This window comes from Amia ocellicauda, chromosome 1 (genome assembly GCF_036373705.1).
Source record: "Amia ocellicauda isolate fAmiCal2 chromosome 1, fAmiCal2.hap1, whole genome shotgun sequence".
NCBI lineage: Eukaryota > Metazoa > Chordata > Actinopteri > Amiiformes > Amiidae > Amia > Amia ocellicauda.
Genome location: NC_089850.1, coordinates 57,748,359 through 57,768,624, shown reverse-complemented (window position 1 = coordinate 57,768,624; position 20,266 = coordinate 57,748,359). Strand labels below are relative to the sequence as shown.

Genomic DNA, 20,266 nt, shown 5'->3' with positions numbered 1-20,266 from the left:
AGTTGCAATTATCAGAGTAATTTATTTAAATGATTTTCAGCTGGGAGGCCCCTCACACATGTTAGGACTGCAGCAGCTGCTTTGTATCATTGGCATCTCCAGAAACCTTTTAATGGTGCTTAAGTCCAATTTATAGCCTGTGGGGACATAAATTAAACAAGACGAGAGTGGATGTCTGTCTGCTTGCAAAACAAACAAGCAAACAACATCTGAGGTTTGGGCGAGGCTCCGTCAGATCTGTGGTGTATAATGCATCCTCGTCTGGTCTAGCTGTAGCACTTCACCACCCGCCACACTGCCAGTCTCTCTCTCCGAGCCGTGCGTAGTCCGTCCCCACCCTTCTCCAGCTGGACGCCTGTGGCAGAACCGGAGGGGGAAGCACAGAGACGAGACAAAACCAAGAGGTAGGTCAACCTCGAAATCTCTACCGCTCTATCTCCTGTGCCTGTATGCATTTTTAGTGCATGTCCATGAAATCCATGAAAAAAGTGAACTTGTCTCAAACTGATGAAGACTGTTCCTGGGTTGGTGTGGCATGTTTTTGTTTTCCTCCTCTCGAAGCAATCATGATGCGTTTAGGCAGCTTTTGAATGGGCAGGATGTCTATCTTTCAGGCACATGAGGATGCATCCCCTTGGAACACTAGCTCTCCTAGCAGGTAAGAGAAGAACCCCCCACAATCTAAGACCATGGGGCTGCTTTTCCTCCTTGGATTGAATTGTCTACTTTCCCTGTTTTCTATTGTCTGTGTTCTGTGTAGCTTTTCTATTATTTGTACAATCTGACTGCAAAAAACAAAAGACATATGTCCTTGTGTCCCAGTATCTTTTGACCATGCCTTGGATTAATTTATTCATTCATCTTTGGGTGGACTTTCTGTATTGATTGACTAATGTGGGCTGCCTGGATAGATTTAATCTATGCCTCAGAAATGCCCCTTATTCTGAGTCACTTGCTAGGTCTATGGAAATTGGCCATGTACGTCTTTTTGCTTTTGCACTCGGATGGTCATTATTTGTAGGTATAAGCAGGTGAGTGCTGAGCCCCGTGTCTTCTGTGTTTGACTAGTGACCCCCTGTCTGTTGTTGGCAGGGCTCTGTTTGGCTAAGCGAGAACACAACCACAACTTGCAGGGCCTCACCGTATGCATCGACAACCGGGACCTCATGATGAACTGTGTGCCCTGCTGCTCGACCTCCAACATCCACTGCTACTTCATGTTCAACGGCAAGCCGGTGGGCGGCACCAGTGGTGGACCCTGGCCGCCCCCCGAGATCCCAGCCCACATCTCCCGCACGAAAAACAACACATGCCTCCTGACGGTGGCAAACTGGACCGACAGCTATTCAGGGAACTACACCTGCCAGATCAGGCACAAATGGGTGGGGTTGGTGCAGAAAGATAATGAGTGGAAGAGACAGGCCAATGAGACAGTGGTGGTGAACCAGAGTGAGTATCGCTTCTTGGTGTGTGTCTGTCACCATACCCCTCAATATAAAAGCATCTACATGTGCCCCTGCTTGGTTTCTTACATCCCAGCGAGTACAGGGTCCTCTCTCAAGGCGTGGCTTCTCCTTTCTGGGGAATACAAAAACTACACTTAATTTTGGAGACCATTAGAAGGACAGAATAATGGTGTGGTCAGATTTCCTCTGCAGGGTACCCTGAATTGTCCCATTGCTATCCTGGTGAAAAGAGGACTCTTTGCCATTGCCATTGTGTCTCTGTCTACAGTCTTTTTTACAGCTGAATGAGATTGAAATAGAAAAATACAATTGTGGTTTTTGAGGAGAGAGAAGAAGCAGCAATTCTTCCCCACTTTTGGCCTGTAGTGTAAATAGTGTGTACATGTGTGTGTGTTAATTTAACTTGTGTCTCTGTCTTTACAGGTAACCTTGCAAACTGCTCTGCCCCAAGTGTTCTGTTCCCAGCCACCACTTCACTGCCGTGGTCTATAATGCTCTTCCATGTGCTGCTAGGACAGCTCTCTGCCCTTGTAGCCCCGTAACTGGCCAATGGTTTTCCACTGGAGCTTGAACATATGCTGCGACCCTTGGCATCACTTCAGTTCTAGAAACTGCATCATAACCACTGGCGCAGTTTGTATCAGTGCTGCTTCCTTGCATGTGAAGTCTCCATCCACCCACCCCCGCCAACTCTGATCTGAAATTCTCATTTCCTCTGCTGATTTCCTGGAAACCATTTACCGGTCACAGAGGGCAGCTCCTTTCACTGGAGCCTGTGCCTGTGCCTCCGAGAGGAATTAACTTAATGTGGTGGAGGGTTGCCCTTGCTAGTAGTGTAGCTTACATGTTGTTAACAGCTCTAAAGTTGGTATATGATTGTTTTTTTTCTATTGTATCAGTATGTTTGGTGATATATTTTATATAAAGAGAGAGAGAGAGAGAGAGAGAGAGAGAGAGAGAGAGCACCTGTGTACCACTTGTGAAATGAATGACACGTATGTAAATGTACAATTTACGCAGTCTATTAACTCTATTGTGCTGCTGCAGTCATAGGAATGAGAACAAGAATAATAAAGCATGGTATTTGTGTGGCTCTGAAATTAAATTGCCTTCCAGTGGTCACAAGTGGTCATTACAACAAGACGAAGTTTGAATGTTCAGATTGAGTCCAACAATAGCCTTGACCGGATCTAATTCAGCATCCAGGTAGAACACGCATTGCTTGCACACTTTATCAGAACCTGTACCCTCAATCGCAGTGGTTCTCAGACCTGGTCCTTGAGGACACCCTACCCTTCTTCCAATCAAGCTGGCAATTACTTAATTGAACCCCTTAATTGAAGTAATAATTTGCTTACATTTGACTTTTTAAATTGTGTAAATTATAATGTAATAAGTTCCTTCTACAATTTGATACTTAACTTAAAACCTCTACTGTTTAGAATAATTAAAAGCCTCAGATTTAGAAAATATTATTTAAATGAACGTTTCGATTAAGTAATAGGGTAGGGTGTCTTCCGGAACCAGGGTTGGGAGCCACTGTTATATGGATTTTACACTACCTGTGCACTCCATCCAGACCAGTCTGCACCACTGGATCGATGCACTCTCTGACTGGACACTGTAGTTGGACCAGTCTGCTCTTTTCAGGCACCTGCATGCTTTATTAAGACTGATGTGAAGCAGGGGATTAAATACGGTGCCTGTTAATGGTAGTATTGTTCTACCCCATGGGGATCTGTGTCCTCTGAGCCCGAAAAACTGGTTTAAGTTACACGATGTACTTAGTACCTGGTAGCTGTTGCAACAGTACAGTTATTTAACGGCAGACGTCACGCCCCATCCTTTGCGCTGTGCTAAACGAGATCACTTCACTCTCTCTGCTGCTCGTCTCGACACGCTGGGCAGTCCTGCTCCAGAGCACGGCCGATCAACGGTAAGACTGGATATAAATCCAACAAATGAAACCTGTAATAACTGACTTTTTCTTTTTCTTCTCTTTAGTGATTTTAAACATATCTAGTGCAAGTTCTTTATTTTTCTCTGTCCTTCTCATTATGCAATGCACTGTGGCTCAGTGTCGCATGATCAGACAGAACTGCTGCAGATGTGACATGTAGCCTGACGGTAAATGCGTTTTCGCAAAATACATTCTGAACTAAAGTATCGATACGAGTACTTTAACTTGACATTTGCAACAAATGAACAGGGAGAAAAGTTTTTTTCTACAAAGGAGACCAAAACAGTACTAGTGGGAGGTCCGGGCAGATCAACACAGGTTTAATTGCAGTGAGGAATTTGAAGCTGGTGATTACCTTCACTAAAAAGGAGAAAGATTAAACTTTTGATAGATGCTAAAATGTGTTGACTTCCTTCGATTATTTCGTCAGATTTTCAATCGCATTAGGATTATATATACAGCTCTGGAAAACAATTAGAGACCATTCCAAATTCAGAAATCAATGTTAAGTGGTCTCTTATTTGTTTCCAGAGCTATATTGATGGGATCTGGGCGTTAACTAGGAGGGTGAGGAAACAATTTAAATTTTAACTGTAACATCTAAATCTGGATATTTCCACATTAATAACAGTGACTTAAACATTAACGATCTTTAAAATAAATCGTGGGACTGATTGCGCATTTAAAGTGGCGTATTGTGTATATGATCAGAATGGTCAGCAATACCAAGTTTGTGTTTTAATGCGCATTTTGTGACCCTGGGCCGGATTACATCAAAACTTTGACTACACCCCCTAATATCAAACTAAAAACCTGTACATCATAGCGGTTACATTTCTGATTAGGAGAAAGTGGCAACTGAGTACGGTTGTGTAGTTTTCTATTAGCGTTTGGGTCAAAGTTTTGATTTAATCCCAGCCCCAGTCTGTATAGCCTACCCAGGTTACTCATTAGCTGCCCTTCCCTTTTCAAAGATTTTAAAGTGAATTTGAAAATATTTACTTAAAAAATACTTTGCTGATTTATAATATGATTTGATATGAGAACAATTAGAATGAGGAAGCAGTGAGCAGAAGTTGGAAACAATATTGACTGTACAAATTGTGAATGTCACAATAGGTGGAATTTATTATTTTTGGCATCTCTTCTGCTATGTCATTTTGTTAGTCTATGGTAGGGTGCCTCATGTTGTGACATGTTGGTGCAACTCTGGCATAGCTGGACCGTGAGCTATTAAAAACGGTCTCCCCTCATATTAGCCCAGTGATTAGGAAATATTGTATTAACAGTATGAGTATAACTGACACTGGACAGATATGATCTCCCATTATTTTGTGTTTGTTGGGGTTATGTCTTTGGACTTTCTGGATAACTGCAGGGTAGTTAATTAGGCTTCTGCAGTTGCACACTCTGGAGTTTGTTTTGGATCTTTAGCCACACCTCTGCATAGACTGGTAGCAGCTCTGTATTGGGCTGCACAGGACCCCCCTCCCTGTCCCAAGAGGAGGCTGCAGTGGGTCACAAAAAAACAAGAGCACATGCCACAGTGGAGTGCATGTGACTGCAGAAACCGGTGCCCTAGTTTTCAAACTCGGTTACAACTCTTAAATGGAGAACAAGGCTTCCTGTTTATTGTGCAGTGTTTTCGGGGCACCTTTCTGTTTAAGACACATGAGACGCTCGGTCAGACAGTGGGAAAGTGTGGACAGTTCTGGATTTCACTAAAAATGCCCTTGTTCTTTGAACTTCTAATAAGAATGCCATCATGACTTTTGTTATGCCTCTACTTGGCCAGACAGATGCCAGTTGTGCAAAGTTGAGTAATTTCCAGATGGGATGATAGGAGGCTCTTCTTTACACAGAGAGTTGTGGGGGTCTTGAACAAGCCACTCCAATTTGTATTTGAGCCTCGGGGTTCCCTTGAGAAATGTCCAGATGTGCTCAGATGGAATTGCTAAGTGAAACCAAAGATGCTCTGTACCATTCTTATATCTCCTGGAAATGTAACCATTGCATTTTCCAGTGAGAGGGAGCTTGTCCTTTTAAATGTTGTCTCTGTTTAGCTGTGCTGTCCTTTTAAGGTCTTTCCTGGGCATGTTTCACTCTTGTGACCTTATTCTCTTTCACTCTGTTCTAACAGTCAATCCGAGCCAAGAGGATGTATCTCCCAGCCGCACTTGTCCTCCTCCTGTCAGGTAAGAATAACCCCACTAACTGGAGCTCTGCCTGGTACAGAAGCAGAGAACCACTATGGCCTCGTGTCACTGCCCGGCTCAGTGCCATTCTCGACTGCTCACCGGGTCTGGTTCAGGGAAGGCTTCTCTGCAGTGGAGGTCAGGAAGTACCACGAAGAATCACAATATCGTCGCACAGGCTTCAATGCCCTATTGTCCCCTTCCTAGAATTAGCCTCTCAGAGGGGAAGTATCAAGGAAATTTAATTAAGCAGAAATGTTAGGATTATTAGAATTGCTTGATTCATTAAAGGTTGGCATGGGAGTCAGCCATCTGCTCCATTAGACTCATCAGACTCCAATTAGCAGCTTATTAATTAATTACCGTCCATGTTTTGTCCATGTTAAGAAAAGATGCAACATGGTGTTAACTCGGTCAGAAAAAGTCCTTCTTTGCTCACAATTACTCACAACATCAGAAACAACCAAACAGTGACTTGAATCCATGTTGTTGTGTTCCAACTGTGACATCACGCCCACTTCTTGCATTTCAGGAGCATTCTCTGTATTTTTCGGAAATATTGAGTATTTTGGGACTCTCAAAGTGCTGTACCACCATAAAAATTATAAATGTTATTGCCCATTATGAAAGTGAAACCGATAGCCAAAACCATGTTCTCTGTGTTGGATATGGACTTTAAGCTGCTGTGCTCCATTTGACTGTGGTGTATATGTGGTGTGATAAAAGTAAAGTTGTGTTGGTGTGGGTGTTGCTTGCAGTTCTCACTTCGGCCCAAGATGTGACTCATGTGACTGCGTGCACTACGAAGGAAAACAATCTGCAGATGTACTGCAAGTTCACCCCCGACGGCAATTCCACCATCAACTGCGACTTCCTGGAGAATGACAAGAAGATGGGTGGCACCCAACCTGGTTATAATGCAGATCCCACCTTCAAGAACCGCGTCAACGTCACCTTGCTGGCGTCAACCAAGGACACGTGTCGGCTTATCCTCACGGGCTTTGCTAAGGACAAGTCAAACAACTACACCTGCGAGATCACTCAGGGCAAGACAGCCTCCAAGGTTTTGGCTGTGAACGGCAGTAAGTGCAAACACTGTTCAGTCTTGCTCATGGTAGGGGGATACTCACTGTGTGGATTGAGCAATTTTTTATGTAGATACAGTGTATTTACACTTTAGCAAAGCATAGTTACACTGTAGGTTATGTGTAATTCAGTATGATGTTGTGTATTATTCAAACAGACATTCAGTCATAATTACCTACATTGTAACTATGTGTAACCACATTGTATATCAGTACATAACCAAGGAGCCTATGGGTGATACAGAGGAAGGCGAGTGGAGGGGTGATTGCTGTTGTAGGCTGATGTTTGCGTCTCCTTCTGTTTTCCAGAGAGTGTGGTCCCTTGCTCTGCGCTCAGTGTGCTGTTCCAAGCCCCTGCTCTGCTGATGCTGTCTGTGATGTCGCTTCCTGCGCTGCTGCAGCTGCTCTCTGTGTGACCAATCGGAGCGGCCGTGTGACCCCGTCGCCACGCAGCGGAGATTCTAGTGTCGGTGGTGAAATCATTTCTACCAATTTGGGGAGCTGTCACTGTAACGTGACATACCTTTGTAATTCCAAAAATAGTTGATTCAATGAATAACAAATGTCTGAACTAGAAATAGTAGTGGTGAGATGTTTGTTAACCTTTCCAAATTGGGGGGGTATAATTAGGGTTTTAAGGCTGGAATAGTATAGGGGAAATGGGATCTATAATATATATATGTGTGTATGTTCATTGTTTTTCAAAACTGATGTGGGTCTTTTGCTCTCCTGAATTGGATGTACACATCTCTGCACTGACTTTTGCCACTTTGCTAAATTCAAATCATTTGCCCAATAAAGGCTAATTAGAAAATCACTACGAACATCTGTCTTCACTAAGATTCACTGTGTATTCCCAAGAAGGCCCGCCTTTGTTGATTCTATTGAATTTATTGCTGAGGTTATTTCTATGGCCAAACCATACAGATCTAAACCCCATGCGCCTTCATACCTCTACACAGGGTTACACATAGCAATGAAGATTAACTAATTAAATGGTTACAGTGCTTTTTTTTAAGGTTAGAAATGTGTGTGAGCATAAACAGCTGGCTTTTGCACACAGCTGGTGGTGGTAAGCCAAAAAAATGACACCCGTTGCTCTGCAGGATATATAGCATCTAGATGGTGTATATCAATATAGATTTGTTTATGTATATGCAAGTCAGTTACAAGTTAGTATTTCATTCTCACATTTGTTTTGTTTATTTATACAGTTTAAGTTCATCCATTCATCACAAGCCTTGCAGCAACCCATGTATGGTCTGTCCTATAAATGTGCCATTTGTGATTAGGCTGACGATTCCCACGCGACACAATCCCCTCCCCAGCACATTCACAGTAATGATGTTTACCAATGCCGAGTTCACAATAGTATTAGGGCGATGGTTGACCAAAAAGTGGTCTTGAAATGACAAAGTGTGCAATTGCTTTGGACAGTGGTATAGCTCAAACATATTAAATTACAGGACCCATCAAGGTTTGCCTGCAGTAGTGATCAGAACTTCATATTTTGAGGTGAGTTCTTCAACATCCAAGGTACTTTTATGTGGGGGGGGAAGGTTGATTGTTTTGTTTTGTAGGCCTTTATTTGAAAAAACAGCAGCAATCCTGGAAATTACCTGGACTCACAAATCTAGTATTTTCTATCTTCAAGTCACCGCCCACAGAAGCAGCTCAGTTTTCAAATCCAGTTGGGAGTTACATAAAAATAAAATAAGTAGGAAACTGTGGAAATGTAACTGTACTGATCCAAGCCTTTTCACTACTGTGATACTAACATTTGATCTGAGAAATTCAACCAGCCACTCCTTATTGAGTTTTTAAACTAAGGACAAAACAACCTTGTGCTAGTTGCTACTTAATCTGCAAATGGTGTAAAAGCAACCATTGGAGGATGTCGCAAATGGTAGTTTGCATCTATCTGTATATCAAATCTATCTGAATATGTAAATAAGGCAAATACTGTCATATGGTGAAATTCTGTATACTTCTCTCTGAGGTTTCATCACTGGCATGCTATGATCAGTAATCATGAGTACAGTGCAAGATACTCTTCATATGACTTCTGTTCCTTTTTTTATTTATTACACCATGTAACCATTTTTTTGGTCCTGGGTAGTAAGTGTTATTTGCTAATTGCTTATGCCTCAAAAGTATAGAAAATGTCAAATTTTCCATCACAAACCAGGACAGTGATATTTTGAAATTTAACTATTTCCACTGAGAAAACAGGCGAATTTGTGTCTTTTCGTTCACATAAAGTCAGAAAAAAACAACATATGAATCCAAATTAACATGTATTTATAATAAAGTAATACAAAAATGACTGCAAAAGATTTAGAAGTTAGTAGTTTTTCGAGTTTTACGATTATACTCAAAAAACTACTCACTTCTAAATCTTTTGTAGTCATTTTTGTATTACTTTAGTAATCCTATGTCCTAGATGTAATAGCTAATAAGTGCAGACAAGGTGTAAAGTCTTAGTTAAGAGCTAAAGGGAAATCAAAATAAACAACATGAGTACTAGCAAGAGGTATGATGGAACCATAATATAAGTGCAATTTTACAGGAGAGCACAGCCACACAGGAATAAACTACTAAATGACAGGTACAGTCTGAGTGCAGAAGCCTTGAAACACAGCCAAGTAGATGTAAGAGAAATACAGAGGAATTGGTGGATTAAATAAGCTTGTTCCTAACCGGGCCTGCAAGCAGGAGATATTTGATACCTGTGATTTAATTAAATTACATTTTGTGTTATCTGATGAGTGGTAATGGTTACAGACATCTAGCCATTGTGGTCCTTTTTTGGCACATTTTGCTTGAATAGAATTAGAAAACAACAGCCACTAGAATGGTGTTTCAAGTGGCACTTTTACCAGCACTCACATGACTTTGCTGTCTGCGTGCTTTTCAGTCAAACGTCTATAATCACATTGAAATTTAGCAGGGCAACCCTATCTAAGCAAGACATGCACCTTAGTAAGGAACAGCTGAGGCTTTGTGAAATTGTTGGAGCATAGCTGTATGTACAAAGAGCATTTTGATAGGATGGAATACAGTTGAAATTGGGAATACATGCAAAACAGACGTGATATGAAGGGGGAACTGAAAATAGATAGTCTCCAGAAAGTCTTCTATGTTCTTAATAATTAAACTACCCATTGTCACTTGCTGTGTGCCTAATGTAAAAAGTTCAATAGAGATAGACTTCTCAGGATTTCAGAGTAAGATGCCTGTTATATATTTGTTCTTTAATTGTCCTGTTGAAAGCTTGTCTTTTGCATGGAGAAATTAAATGTAAACCTATGCTTTGAGAATTCATTAGAAACTTATTCAAATAATTGTTAAACAGAAGGGGAGGTGTTACTTTTCACAAGGTACACACCTTGTTTCTCTAAACTTATGAACCCTTTGGTGGGGATGGTAGCAATTTAAAATGCAAAATGATGGTACAATTCACTGCCTTGTTCCTTTACTCTGCATGTGCTTGTGTTCCTGAAGTTGTACAGTGTGCATCAACCAGTGCTGGGAGAGCTGTGGTGCTTTTGATGACTGTAACTGGGTCACCTTTGCTTGATTTGCTGACTGCCCCCCCTTATTCAAAATCAAGAATCAATCTCTGTATACAGAGGGCTTTAAACTCACCCTCTCATGCAAAACACTGACTACTCCTAAAATGTTGATGTAGAATGTGTAAACTTATAGACTAGTTATTGATACTACTGTTGCCCCCACCCCCCAACCCAGTCATTTCAGGCCAGTGTGCTGGAATACCCCCCTCCAGCAGAAAAAATAGTGCTCCATCTAAAGTCTTTAATGAACAATGCATTGAATTACATATTTTTGCTCCTGGTTATGAATGTATTTAAACTGTTAATTAACTGTTGCTTCTTCTGTGGAGTGGCATGGGTCACTACAGGTCAGTGTGCCAGAATCATCTTCTCCCGTTGAAACATTTGTGACAACTTTAACATACAATGCATTAAATGATTTATTAATGGTTTAGACTACTACTTTATTGATGATTGAAACTGAATTACTTAATTGTCACCCCCCAAGCAAAATGGTTTGGGTCATTTGAGGTGAGCTTTCTAAAGTGCTCCATCTTGTGGATACATAGTGACTACTCCAACTAAAGAACTTAATATAATTATTTAGTTTGAATTATTTAGGCATTATAAAAATCAACAATTTTATGTAGAAAAAAATTGATATTTTACATTATAAACTTAAAAAGACAAAGTGATTTTTAGGTCTATAGCTTTTTTTTATAGCTTTTTAATTTTAAACTGAAGTAGTACTTTTTATGAATGCACCTACTAACAAACTTTACCAAACTACTGATCCTGGTAGCAAGGAAAACTGGACCAGAAAATGGAAAGTTCAGCCCCCATATCAAAAAGCCAAACCTTTATATTCAAGTATCAGAAAAGGTAGTTCTGAAAATACATTGAATGGAGGATAACAGGTTTTGTTAATTTAAGATTGCAATTCTCTATATAAATCCCAATGTCTAATGTTCTATAATAGTTTTATTTGTGAATTGACCTTGGAGTGAAATTAATTTGATAATTGAAAGCTGTCTATATCTTTTCATGTCTATTGTAAACAAGTACTGAGATAACACAATGAAGATGTTAAACAGTAGTTCTGGTGTCCCATTAACCAGCTCACATTCCACACTGTAGTTCACTATTCCATCAGCACTGTATAAAACAGTCTTAAAAGTACAATCTTCTAATATTCACTCTCATTGGAGTTTGGTTACAGTTTAAGTTATACTTTAATTTAACGTTTGTGTGTGTTTACTAGCTGTATCTTTTCTTAGTTCTTTGAAACTGATCTGTCTGTGGGCAAATTGATTAAAGCAGGCGTACCTAAAGTGCTGCCCTGGTGGCCAAATGTGACCCTCGAGGATGGTTGGTGCAACCCCCCAAAGCCAACCTTCAACCCCCCCTTTTCTGAACCTTTACTATATTTTTACACTTTCAGAAAATTTTCTGTTATGAATTGCACATGTACTTTGGGGGGAAATAATAAAACAACAATTCAAGTTAATAAATGTTCCCTATCAGAAATGTAAGAGGTATTTCTGTAAAATACATATTTCGTTTTCATTGGTGGTTCATTTTCTACTGTGCCCCCCTCCCATCCCATGCAACTTCCGGAAATTGGCCCTCCATCACCAGACATTGGGAACCCCTGGATTAAAGGGTTGAAGCAGAGGACCGCCCGTCTCCTGTATTAATCAAATGGACGGTGTAGTCAAGTACACCCTCCAGGGGGCACAACACAATAAAACAAATACAAAAACTCCATATTTACTGGAATTGTAATTTTAATCTACTGAAGTTCGTCAATGCCATCTATCGGCGAGGCCAGTGTTGCATTTCAGTTTTGCATATGTTTGTATTTTTTTTATGATTTTTAAAATTTCATTAAAAAATCATGTAATACATTTGTGCTATAACGAATCTGTCGTCCACAGTTTCTGTATAATCTATGCATTAAGTAAGCAGGTTTCACAGCCACAAGTGAGCACTGTTGGTATGCATTCATCAAATTTTCTCATGAGGTAAGAGGGTAGATTTCCTTTCAACATCGTGCTGTTTCTTCCAAATGCACTCCACTTCATTTTACTCTTCTTATATATTGCATATATAGCATTTGTCAGCCCTTATATAGTATCTTTACATGTCTCCCATTCTACATCGAAGATGCCACCAGGGGCGTGGGCTGGGGAATATGAAATCTAAACAATACTTGGCATACTTCTGTTACTGCTGCTGGGTTATCGTTGCCCTCAACAAATATGGCTGCCACTAAATCCGGGTCGCCTGAAGAGTGGGTGCTGGGAAGCGCTGTGCTGGTGTTTGCACATGCGTAGAAGCGCCGTTTAACCATAAACACGAAGGAGGAATCTTGGAGGTAGGTGCTGAGAAATATTGCAACTTTCTGCTATTTGGAGTTTTATGGCGGTGAGATGTGTTCATTAATGTATTTATAGTAATGATCGGTGCCATATGGCCGATTTAGGGTGTGTATAATGTGGACATTATTATTATTAAAACAAAGAGCGGCTGTTTAGCCCGATTCGTTTCCGTATCGCTTTGTTTTGAATGCTTGTTGTGTTGTGTGTGATATGATACTCATAACCTCCTACTACGCCCGGAAAAATGAGAATATAATATCAGACGTCTCTTGAGGTTCAGACCGGGCTATTTTTTAATTTTATTTGTCTTTGTGCACAAAATGTGTGGGAGTTTTAAACGTTAACGCGCCTTATTAAAGCAACGAATCGTGCACATTTCGCATGCATTGCTTTGCTGCGGTATGCACAGCATCTACGTGTGCTGGCATGTGTGTGTAAAATGTCCTGTTCCCATCATATAGCCTGCGTGTTGGTTTGCAAATAGTTTGATTTGCAAATGCAGTAAGCCACGCTCCTTTATCGCTCGCCGATAGTTTTTTGACATGTGCAATATCCGCCACGAAAGTAAACGCCGGCAATAAGGTTGTACGCTTGAATGTATTGTTTGAAGTCTGTGTTTACATTGCTTAGGCTGTCACTTTTGGTCGCGTTGTTCTAGCGCAGGTTCCCGCAGTTCTGCGCAGATTTGCAGAATCCCATTGGTGGAGCCGCGCAGACCCGCGCAGAACTGCGGACATCTGCGCTACACGAACGCGATTACTGACTCGCTTGTCATCTGGCTGTCCAGTGTCTAGTGAGTGTACGGTGGCCTGGAGGCGGTTCCAGTAAGACATTGGTTCTTAACCTTTTTGCTGGATCGCACCCCCGTCAGGCAGGTCAAGATACTCTTAAAGTTGCTGTCCAGTTGTTTAGGGAGCATTGTGGGGTGCTGACAGTTATAGGCCACAGTCATTTTGATTTCCGATATTGATATGCATTTCATGTGGGTTGGTTTGGGATGTCTTATTAAAAAAAAGTTCAATTGTCAGACCTGCAACTCCTGGATTCCCTTCCCACTCCCCAGCCCCCATTAAAAAAATGTGCACCTCTGGTTATGAACCCCTGCATTAAGAAGTGGCTAAATGCAAAATACCCAATTGCTTTCAAATTACCCTCAAGATTGTTATTTATGAATGAAACTGTGATAGGAATATCATCTTCTGAGGTGAATTCCTTTCACTTCTGTATTCTTTTGTCCATCAAAAATGTTCATTTCAGTTTGTGAGCCTTTGATTCAGAAGACAAGCAGTACACCTTCACTCAAATATTTGCAGGCATTACAGTGCTGTATGAATGAATGCTGCCTGCCTGCTGTACGTTACTTGCATGGATGTTTACAAACCCTCATCGCACAATCTGCTCAATGCTGGCTGCACAATGTTGTGACTAGAACTTTATTATATGGCCTTGTGGTCATGCTCCTCTAACCAAAACAACCCACGTCCAGCCCATGACTTCCTCCAGGCAGAAGCATTTCCCAGTACTTTTGGTCACATTGTGTGTTATTTCAGAAGAGGTTTGAATTATGCGTCTTCTGGAATTTTGGCTAGCCATCCGCTTTCCTCCGAGTTAATCTGATTCAACACAGTGATAGAGACCTGAAGCTGAAATATCTCAGGTAGTTCGGCAGTGTTTTTCCTTTGCCCGGTGCTCGATAAAACCCCATTTTATTTTTTAAACCACAAATACTTCCTTCCAAACACGAATATCTTTGCATCTGTTGTATAATGTGGCATTGGCAGGTTAGATTTAATTTGTAATGGATCCAACCATTTTCATTTTCCTATATATCTCTGCAAAAGATTTGGGACTTGACCTTCTGCTCAGATTTTTAATTAACGAGTTATTTAGTGTGTGTTTCACTGCTCTTTCCTCTTGTTTCTTCCAGGCTGCAGTGGCTGCTGACCGAGCCAGACTGAGTGTTTGAGCCAGGGAGTGAAGGAGTGTGTCTTCACTTCACACTGTGTCTTGACATGAAGGGGTGAGCAGGCCAACCTATTGAGCCCGGTATCTTTTAAATCAGTGTTACCTTGCTTTGCCATTTGTTCTCATTGTCGTCTCGGTGTCCGTCAAGTCAGTGACAACGCTGTATCGGTCTGTTGGTGTTGACTCTAATGCTTTGATCGTGTGTGTGCATCTGCTTTTTTGATGATTCAGAAGTTAGACTTGTTCATTTTTTCTGAGATGAGGACATGCTCATGTACTTGAATGAGGCTGTGGCTATGCAAGATGTTTCTTTGCCTCATCTCTCTCTCATGATCCTGTTTGATAGGCAACAGAAAAGCCCAGATCCCGATGGGAATGTCCCTGTCATCGAGGAAGGTAAGATGAAAAACAAATACTAAATACCAGATTCATCCACAGTCCATGAACCCCATGGGCGGTGAATGTGGCCGTGGCTAGTTACCTGGCAGGGGTTGCCTTTGTTGTCCTCCAGGTGCCGTGGCCACTGCAGAAGATCCCTCTGCCATCACCACCATCCAGTCTGCAGCCACTTTCTCCTCGGACCAGCCAATCAAATACCTCTTCAAGACGGAGGGCGCTGGGGGGCAGGTAGGGGAGCTGTACCCTCCCACTGGGCAGGTAGGAGGTAGAGGGCAGCACATGGGGGGAACTGCACTAGACTGGCAATTGCCGAGCAGCCAGTATCCGAGCCTTTAAGACTGCTTCACTATGGGGCAGTCGTGTGTAAAATTTATTTATTTATTTGGCTGATGCTGTTATCAGAAACGACTCTTATTCTGATTCATAACTGAGATCTGTATCGTGTTTGTGTGTCTGTTTTCAGTCAATGGTATTCATGCCCCTCATTTGAGGTCTTGCCTTCATTCACTAATTTGCGTTTGCGAGACTCATCTTATCAGAGTTTGTTGAACAATGGGTCTGAGGAAAAACGAAGAGAAACTGTTCAGATAAAGTGCACTGTGTATCACTTGAAACTTCACTTTGTTCTTCACGGCATTTTAAACACTTTTTATATCCATCAGCCAACTAAAGAAATAAATACATAGAAATAAACCTTTTACAGGGACGGAGTGGATTGTGAAATGTGTTTTGCCAATTGGCTGTGTCTGTCTGTGCGCACTTACCCTCCCTGTCTGTTCCAGGTGACTTATCGGGTCATCCAGGTGTCAGACGGACAGTTAGAAGGACAGACGGACGGAGCCACAGCCGTCAGCGTGGTTACCGGGTTTCCCACAGCCACACAGCCTGTGACGCAGGTAATAGAAAACCGTTTGAGAAGAAACGATCACATTTTTTAAATTTAAGAGTCTACCGGGCGCTTGCTGCGTCTAATCCTGATTCCTGTTGGGATCCCGAGTGACCGTGTGCAGTGGCTGTGTCCTCAGGTGTTCTCGCAGTCCGAGGGCCTGGAGGGAGACAGCAGCGAGACTCACTACACTTACTACCCAGCCACCATCTCTGACGCCGCCCCCGGCACCATGGTGACCAGCGTGCAGGCTCCCGAGACGCTCCTGAGCCAGAACACGCCCACAGGTGAGGGGCCGTCTCTGAACTTTCTCGTCCATCCACTCCTCTCCCCTCCGGGTGCTGCGGGCCTTGCCTCCCGGTTTCTATTGGACGTTTCTGCAGCTCAGGAAAGGATGTCGCATCACAACGATTGTAATAGTGTTGATAGACCAGATCTTTGAGGATCTCTCAAGTGTTCTTAGGAGTAGACTCTTCCCAGTCAGTCACAGTAGGGGTCCTGGGTTTGTGGTCCCCCCAATACCAAAAACTAGCATCCAGGTGCTTCCTCTCTCTCTGCAAGTGATTCCTGTACTGTCTTCGATGTCACTGACTCCTCCCCTCCCCCCTTGTGTCTCAGGGCAACTGTACGTGATGATGTCGCCGCAGGAAGTCCTGGCTGGAGGGAACCAGAGGTCCATTGCCCCCCGCACCCAGCCTTACAACGCGTAATACCTAGTCACCACACATGCACGCAAGCACAGCGGCCCCCAAGGCAGCCACACGCCCCCCCCCCGGCCCTTCGCTCACACGTTGGACAAACAGCTGCTGGTTTTGACTCCAGCGCATCCCAGCGGACCCACGTCCTGTTTGACAGTTTTAATTCAACCGGGGTTCGGCTTTGTTGTCATGGGGGGACAATTGGGGTCATGTGCTCTTCCAGTACGTTTACACGTGTGTGCAGGCCCGACTCAGCGAGGCGAGAGCTGCTTCTCATGGCGCCAGCAGGTCACATTTACACTGCACTCAGATGCACATACTCACAGTCTTCGCCACCACTGCAGAACTGTCACCTTCACAATATAATACAAGTGGTGAAATAAATGTCAACCCAGACAGCTTGGGTTGACCACTGATCCTGTCAATTTATGCTTTTGTTTTTGCTCTTTCTTCTGCTTTTTGCAGTAAATCTGAAGCCCCACGAACGTCCCGGGATGAGAAGCGGCGAGCACAGCACAACGAAGGTGAGGGGCTCCACGGTGGGCTTCTAGGAGGGAGAGGGAGAGGGAGAGAGAGGGAGAGAGAGAGAGAGACAGAGAGAGAGAGAGAGAGAGACAGAGAGATGTACGGCATAGAGATGTACGGCATAGAGATGTACGGCATAGAGATGTACGGCATAGAGATGTAAGGCATAGAGATGTAAGGCAGAGCTGTCTGGCTTCTTTTGTGTCTGTCAGTTGCTTCGTGACCGAGTGGGTTTGCTGGGAAAGTTGTTGATTGAAGGGGGGGTGGGGGGCAGGTCTGTCTGTGCACAGGACCCCCCTTTCTGACGCGTTGCGTGTCTGCACTTTCCTCCCCTAGTTGAACGCAGACGCCGGGACAAGATCAACAACTGGATTGTTCAGCTGTCCAAAACCATCCCCGACTGCACCATGGACTCCACCAAGACCGGTCAGGTGAGCGGCTCCTGGCTCGTGCGCTTGTGTTCTGTGTTTGTGCATGTTTTGTGTTTACTGTAAACAGTCTCTGCACATACTGTGTACGGTACTGTGTACTGTATCAATTCGAGGTGTTTTGTGTCCGTGGCGGGGGGGGGGATGGCTTGAGTATGTCTGATGGAGCTGCTGCTCTCCCCCCTGCAGAGTAAAGGTGGCATTCTGTCCAAGGCCTGCGACTACATTCAGGAGCTGCGGCAGAGCAACGTACGCCTGGGGGAGGAGCTCAACTCCCTGGACAGACTGAGGATGGACAACCAGATACTGCGGCAGGAGGTACGGCACACTGCACGCCCCAGCACAATCTTGCACAGACACACACGCACACTTATCCTCCCAGCTGTATGTTAATCCCCTCCTTGACCTGGGTTCCAATCTGATCTCTCTCTCTCTCTCTCTCTCTCTCTCTCTCTCGCCAGGTAGAGGAGTGGAAATCCAAAAACCAGCTCTTGCGAAGTCAGCTCCGACAGCACGGCATTGTGGGAGCAACAAGTGCAGATCCACAATGATTGGGGGTGGGGGGGGAGAGGAGTGGCCGTGCCTATTGGTACCCCAGAGGGTACGACTGCTTAAACAGCTAGTGTAAAGGATTCATCGTGTAGATAGACACACGTGCGCACACACACATGCAGACACACACATGCACACACACATGCAAAGTCAAACCCTTTTGTATATGTTACCCTTTGCCCAATTGAATAAATTAACCCCGTTTGACTTTGTACAAATTATATATTCTGTCGCCGGGATGTAAACGACTTTCCGCACAGCAGTTGGACCCATATCTGTCTCTACGAGCTGCACGGTGATGGTGAGGGAGAGAAGCACACAGACCTCCCTAATGTTTTAACTTCCCACCGATGCCAGTACACTGAAAATGGACAAAACCTCAACTAAAACGCTACCAGGTTTGCAGCTTGCGAAACCTGAAATGACTCCAAACTGCCTTGCATAGTGTTTTCTTTCCCGCCCTGCTGTGCCTCACTACGGAGACTTTGGTCTAAAGCAGGGTCCAGTTTACCTGACCACTCCAGACAGCTTGAGTTGTGTTTGGTGCAGCTCGGGTTGGGCCCTCTGGGCGCAGCTGTAGCGCCGTGCTCTGCTTGAGATGGATCTGTGCCAAAGACCAATTTTTGGTGTCAAATACCAGTACGTGGACACGATGGGATGGGCAAGAGCTGGAAGCTGGGTAAGTGATGACTCTGCCGAGAGGGCCAACCAGTCCACGTGTGTCCCAAGGGAAGCGAGAGGCACAGTGGTCACCAGACAACGAGGCAACCTGGGGAAATCCATTTCACCGGTACAGCTCACCGCGTTGCCACATCTTGCGGACACCATCTTGGACTGGAAGTGTCAAAGCTTGGTAGGAGGGCGTCCTGGGAGAGTCTCATCTCTGTGCCCCCCCCCCCTCCCCCACATGGGCAGACCACAGCTCAGATGTGGTAACCCTGCAAACCATGGGAACCTCCCTCTTATTGTTTTTATTATGATTATGTATACATCTATATATTTTTATTTTATTTTTTCCCTGAAAATGTTTCTGTGTGGCTCCACCCTTGTGTTTGGAGGATCTGTCCCCTTTCCCTTTTTGAACTTTGGTGAATCAGCCCAGTTAAAAAAAGACCTGGAAGACCAGCCCTTACCCTCCAGAGAATAGCACCTCTCAGACCATAGAGTGTGAGTGAGAGTGCGTGTGTGTGTTTGTGCGTGTGTGAGCGTGTGTAGAGTGATATGAGAGGACCCACCCCAGACCTCTGTTCCTTTCTCACCCTGGCAGCTGAGGAGGGCATGTTGTTTTTCTTGTTGTAGGTAAAATCTCCAAATGTGCTCATCTTGGGAGGTTCAGGTTCTCCTTTCACATCCTGGGCTTAAGCCGGCTCGGAGAGGTCCCCCGGCCTAACTCATTTTCACGCTGCCTGGAGAATTGTTTCCAACAACGGCTATGTGCGGCACAGGACAGCAAGGCCTCAGGAAAAAATCACATTCAATAACAATGCTGTACATCCTTTCTGCTCCTCCAAAGCCGTGCGATTGTGATGGACAAACTCGCAGTGTCAGAGAGCACAAGAGGTCTCTAGACGTCTTTGGCTGGCAATCCCAATTTGGATTACTCATTAATAGATTTGTGGAATCCTGTTATTTCAGTGTTTTTTTTTTTTTTGTCTTGTATTTACAAACCATGTTCAATAAACGTCACCTGGATTTTCTTTTTGTGTGCGTTAAGATTGTCTGTTCTCCCATGACCTGTGCTGGGTTAAACATATTGGTAGCAGAAGATGATCCATACTCTCTTTACTGCATAAGTCTTGGTCAGGGGTCAGTGGTTTGGGCCCAGTTCAACAGGCTAGTTGCTTCACAGTAAAGGGGGATGGCAAAGGCCCCTCGGGATGGTTTGTATGTTATTGTACTGGATCTGGGCAGACTGGAGTGAATTGCAGAAGCAGTTTGAACTCTGCTTGGTTCAGTTGGCCAGATTCATAATCCATTTTCGATCCTTCTGTTTTTACGGGATGTTTTTGATTAGACCCGTTCAAAATGTTGAAGTTGTAAAATGTTACAGGAATGATTAACCTGCTTGTACTGACCATTTATTTTGTATAAATGTGACCTTCACTGCAAGTACATTGTACAAAAATAACATGGCTAAATATAACAGGATATGATTTTTTTTATTCTTATTAT

At 43.5% G+C, this 20,266-nt stretch overlaps 2 protein-coding genes across 8 annotated transcripts; both read left to right on the top strand.

The window, feature by feature from the left end:
- Positions 1–3,213: 3,213 nt before the first annotated feature.
- On the top strand, positions 3,214–7,523 carry thy1 (Thy-1 cell surface antigen). Its single transcript, XM_066710572.1, has 4 exons — positions 3,214–3,402; positions 5,567–5,621; positions 6,380–6,703; positions 7,016–7,523. The coding sequence occupies exons 2-4, from the start codon at positions 5,585–5,587 to the stop codon at positions 7,120–7,122; spliced, it is 468 nt and encodes a 155-aa protein (XP_066566669.1). The 5' UTR covers positions 3,214–3,402; positions 5,567–5,584; the 3' UTR covers positions 7,123–7,523.
- Positions 7,524–12,560: 5,037 nt separating this feature from the next.
- usf1 (upstream transcription factor 1) lies at positions 12,561–19,791 on the top strand. 7 transcript variants are annotated; one of them, XM_066710530.1, is made up of 11 exons: positions 12,561–12,637; positions 14,569–14,661; positions 14,953–15,002; positions 15,118–15,233; positions 15,788–15,901; positions 16,031–16,178; positions 16,510–16,564; positions 17,055–17,113; positions 17,451–17,545; positions 17,732–17,860; positions 18,004–19,791. In XM_066710530.1, the coding sequence occupies exons 2-11, from the start codon at positions 14,654–14,656 to the stop codon at positions 18,091–18,093; spliced, it is 864 nt and encodes a 287-aa protein (XP_066566627.1). In that variant the 5' UTR covers positions 12,561–12,637; positions 14,569–14,653; the 3' UTR covers positions 18,094–19,791. The 7 variants fall into 7 exon arrangements, with proteins under 7 accessions (XP_066566627.1, XP_066566626.1, XP_066566624.1 ...); XM_066710529.1 differs by having other exon boundaries at positions 16,510–16,597; XM_066710527.1 differs by having other exon boundaries at positions 16,016–16,178; positions 16,510–16,597.
- Positions 19,792–20,266: the final 475 nt, after the last annotated feature.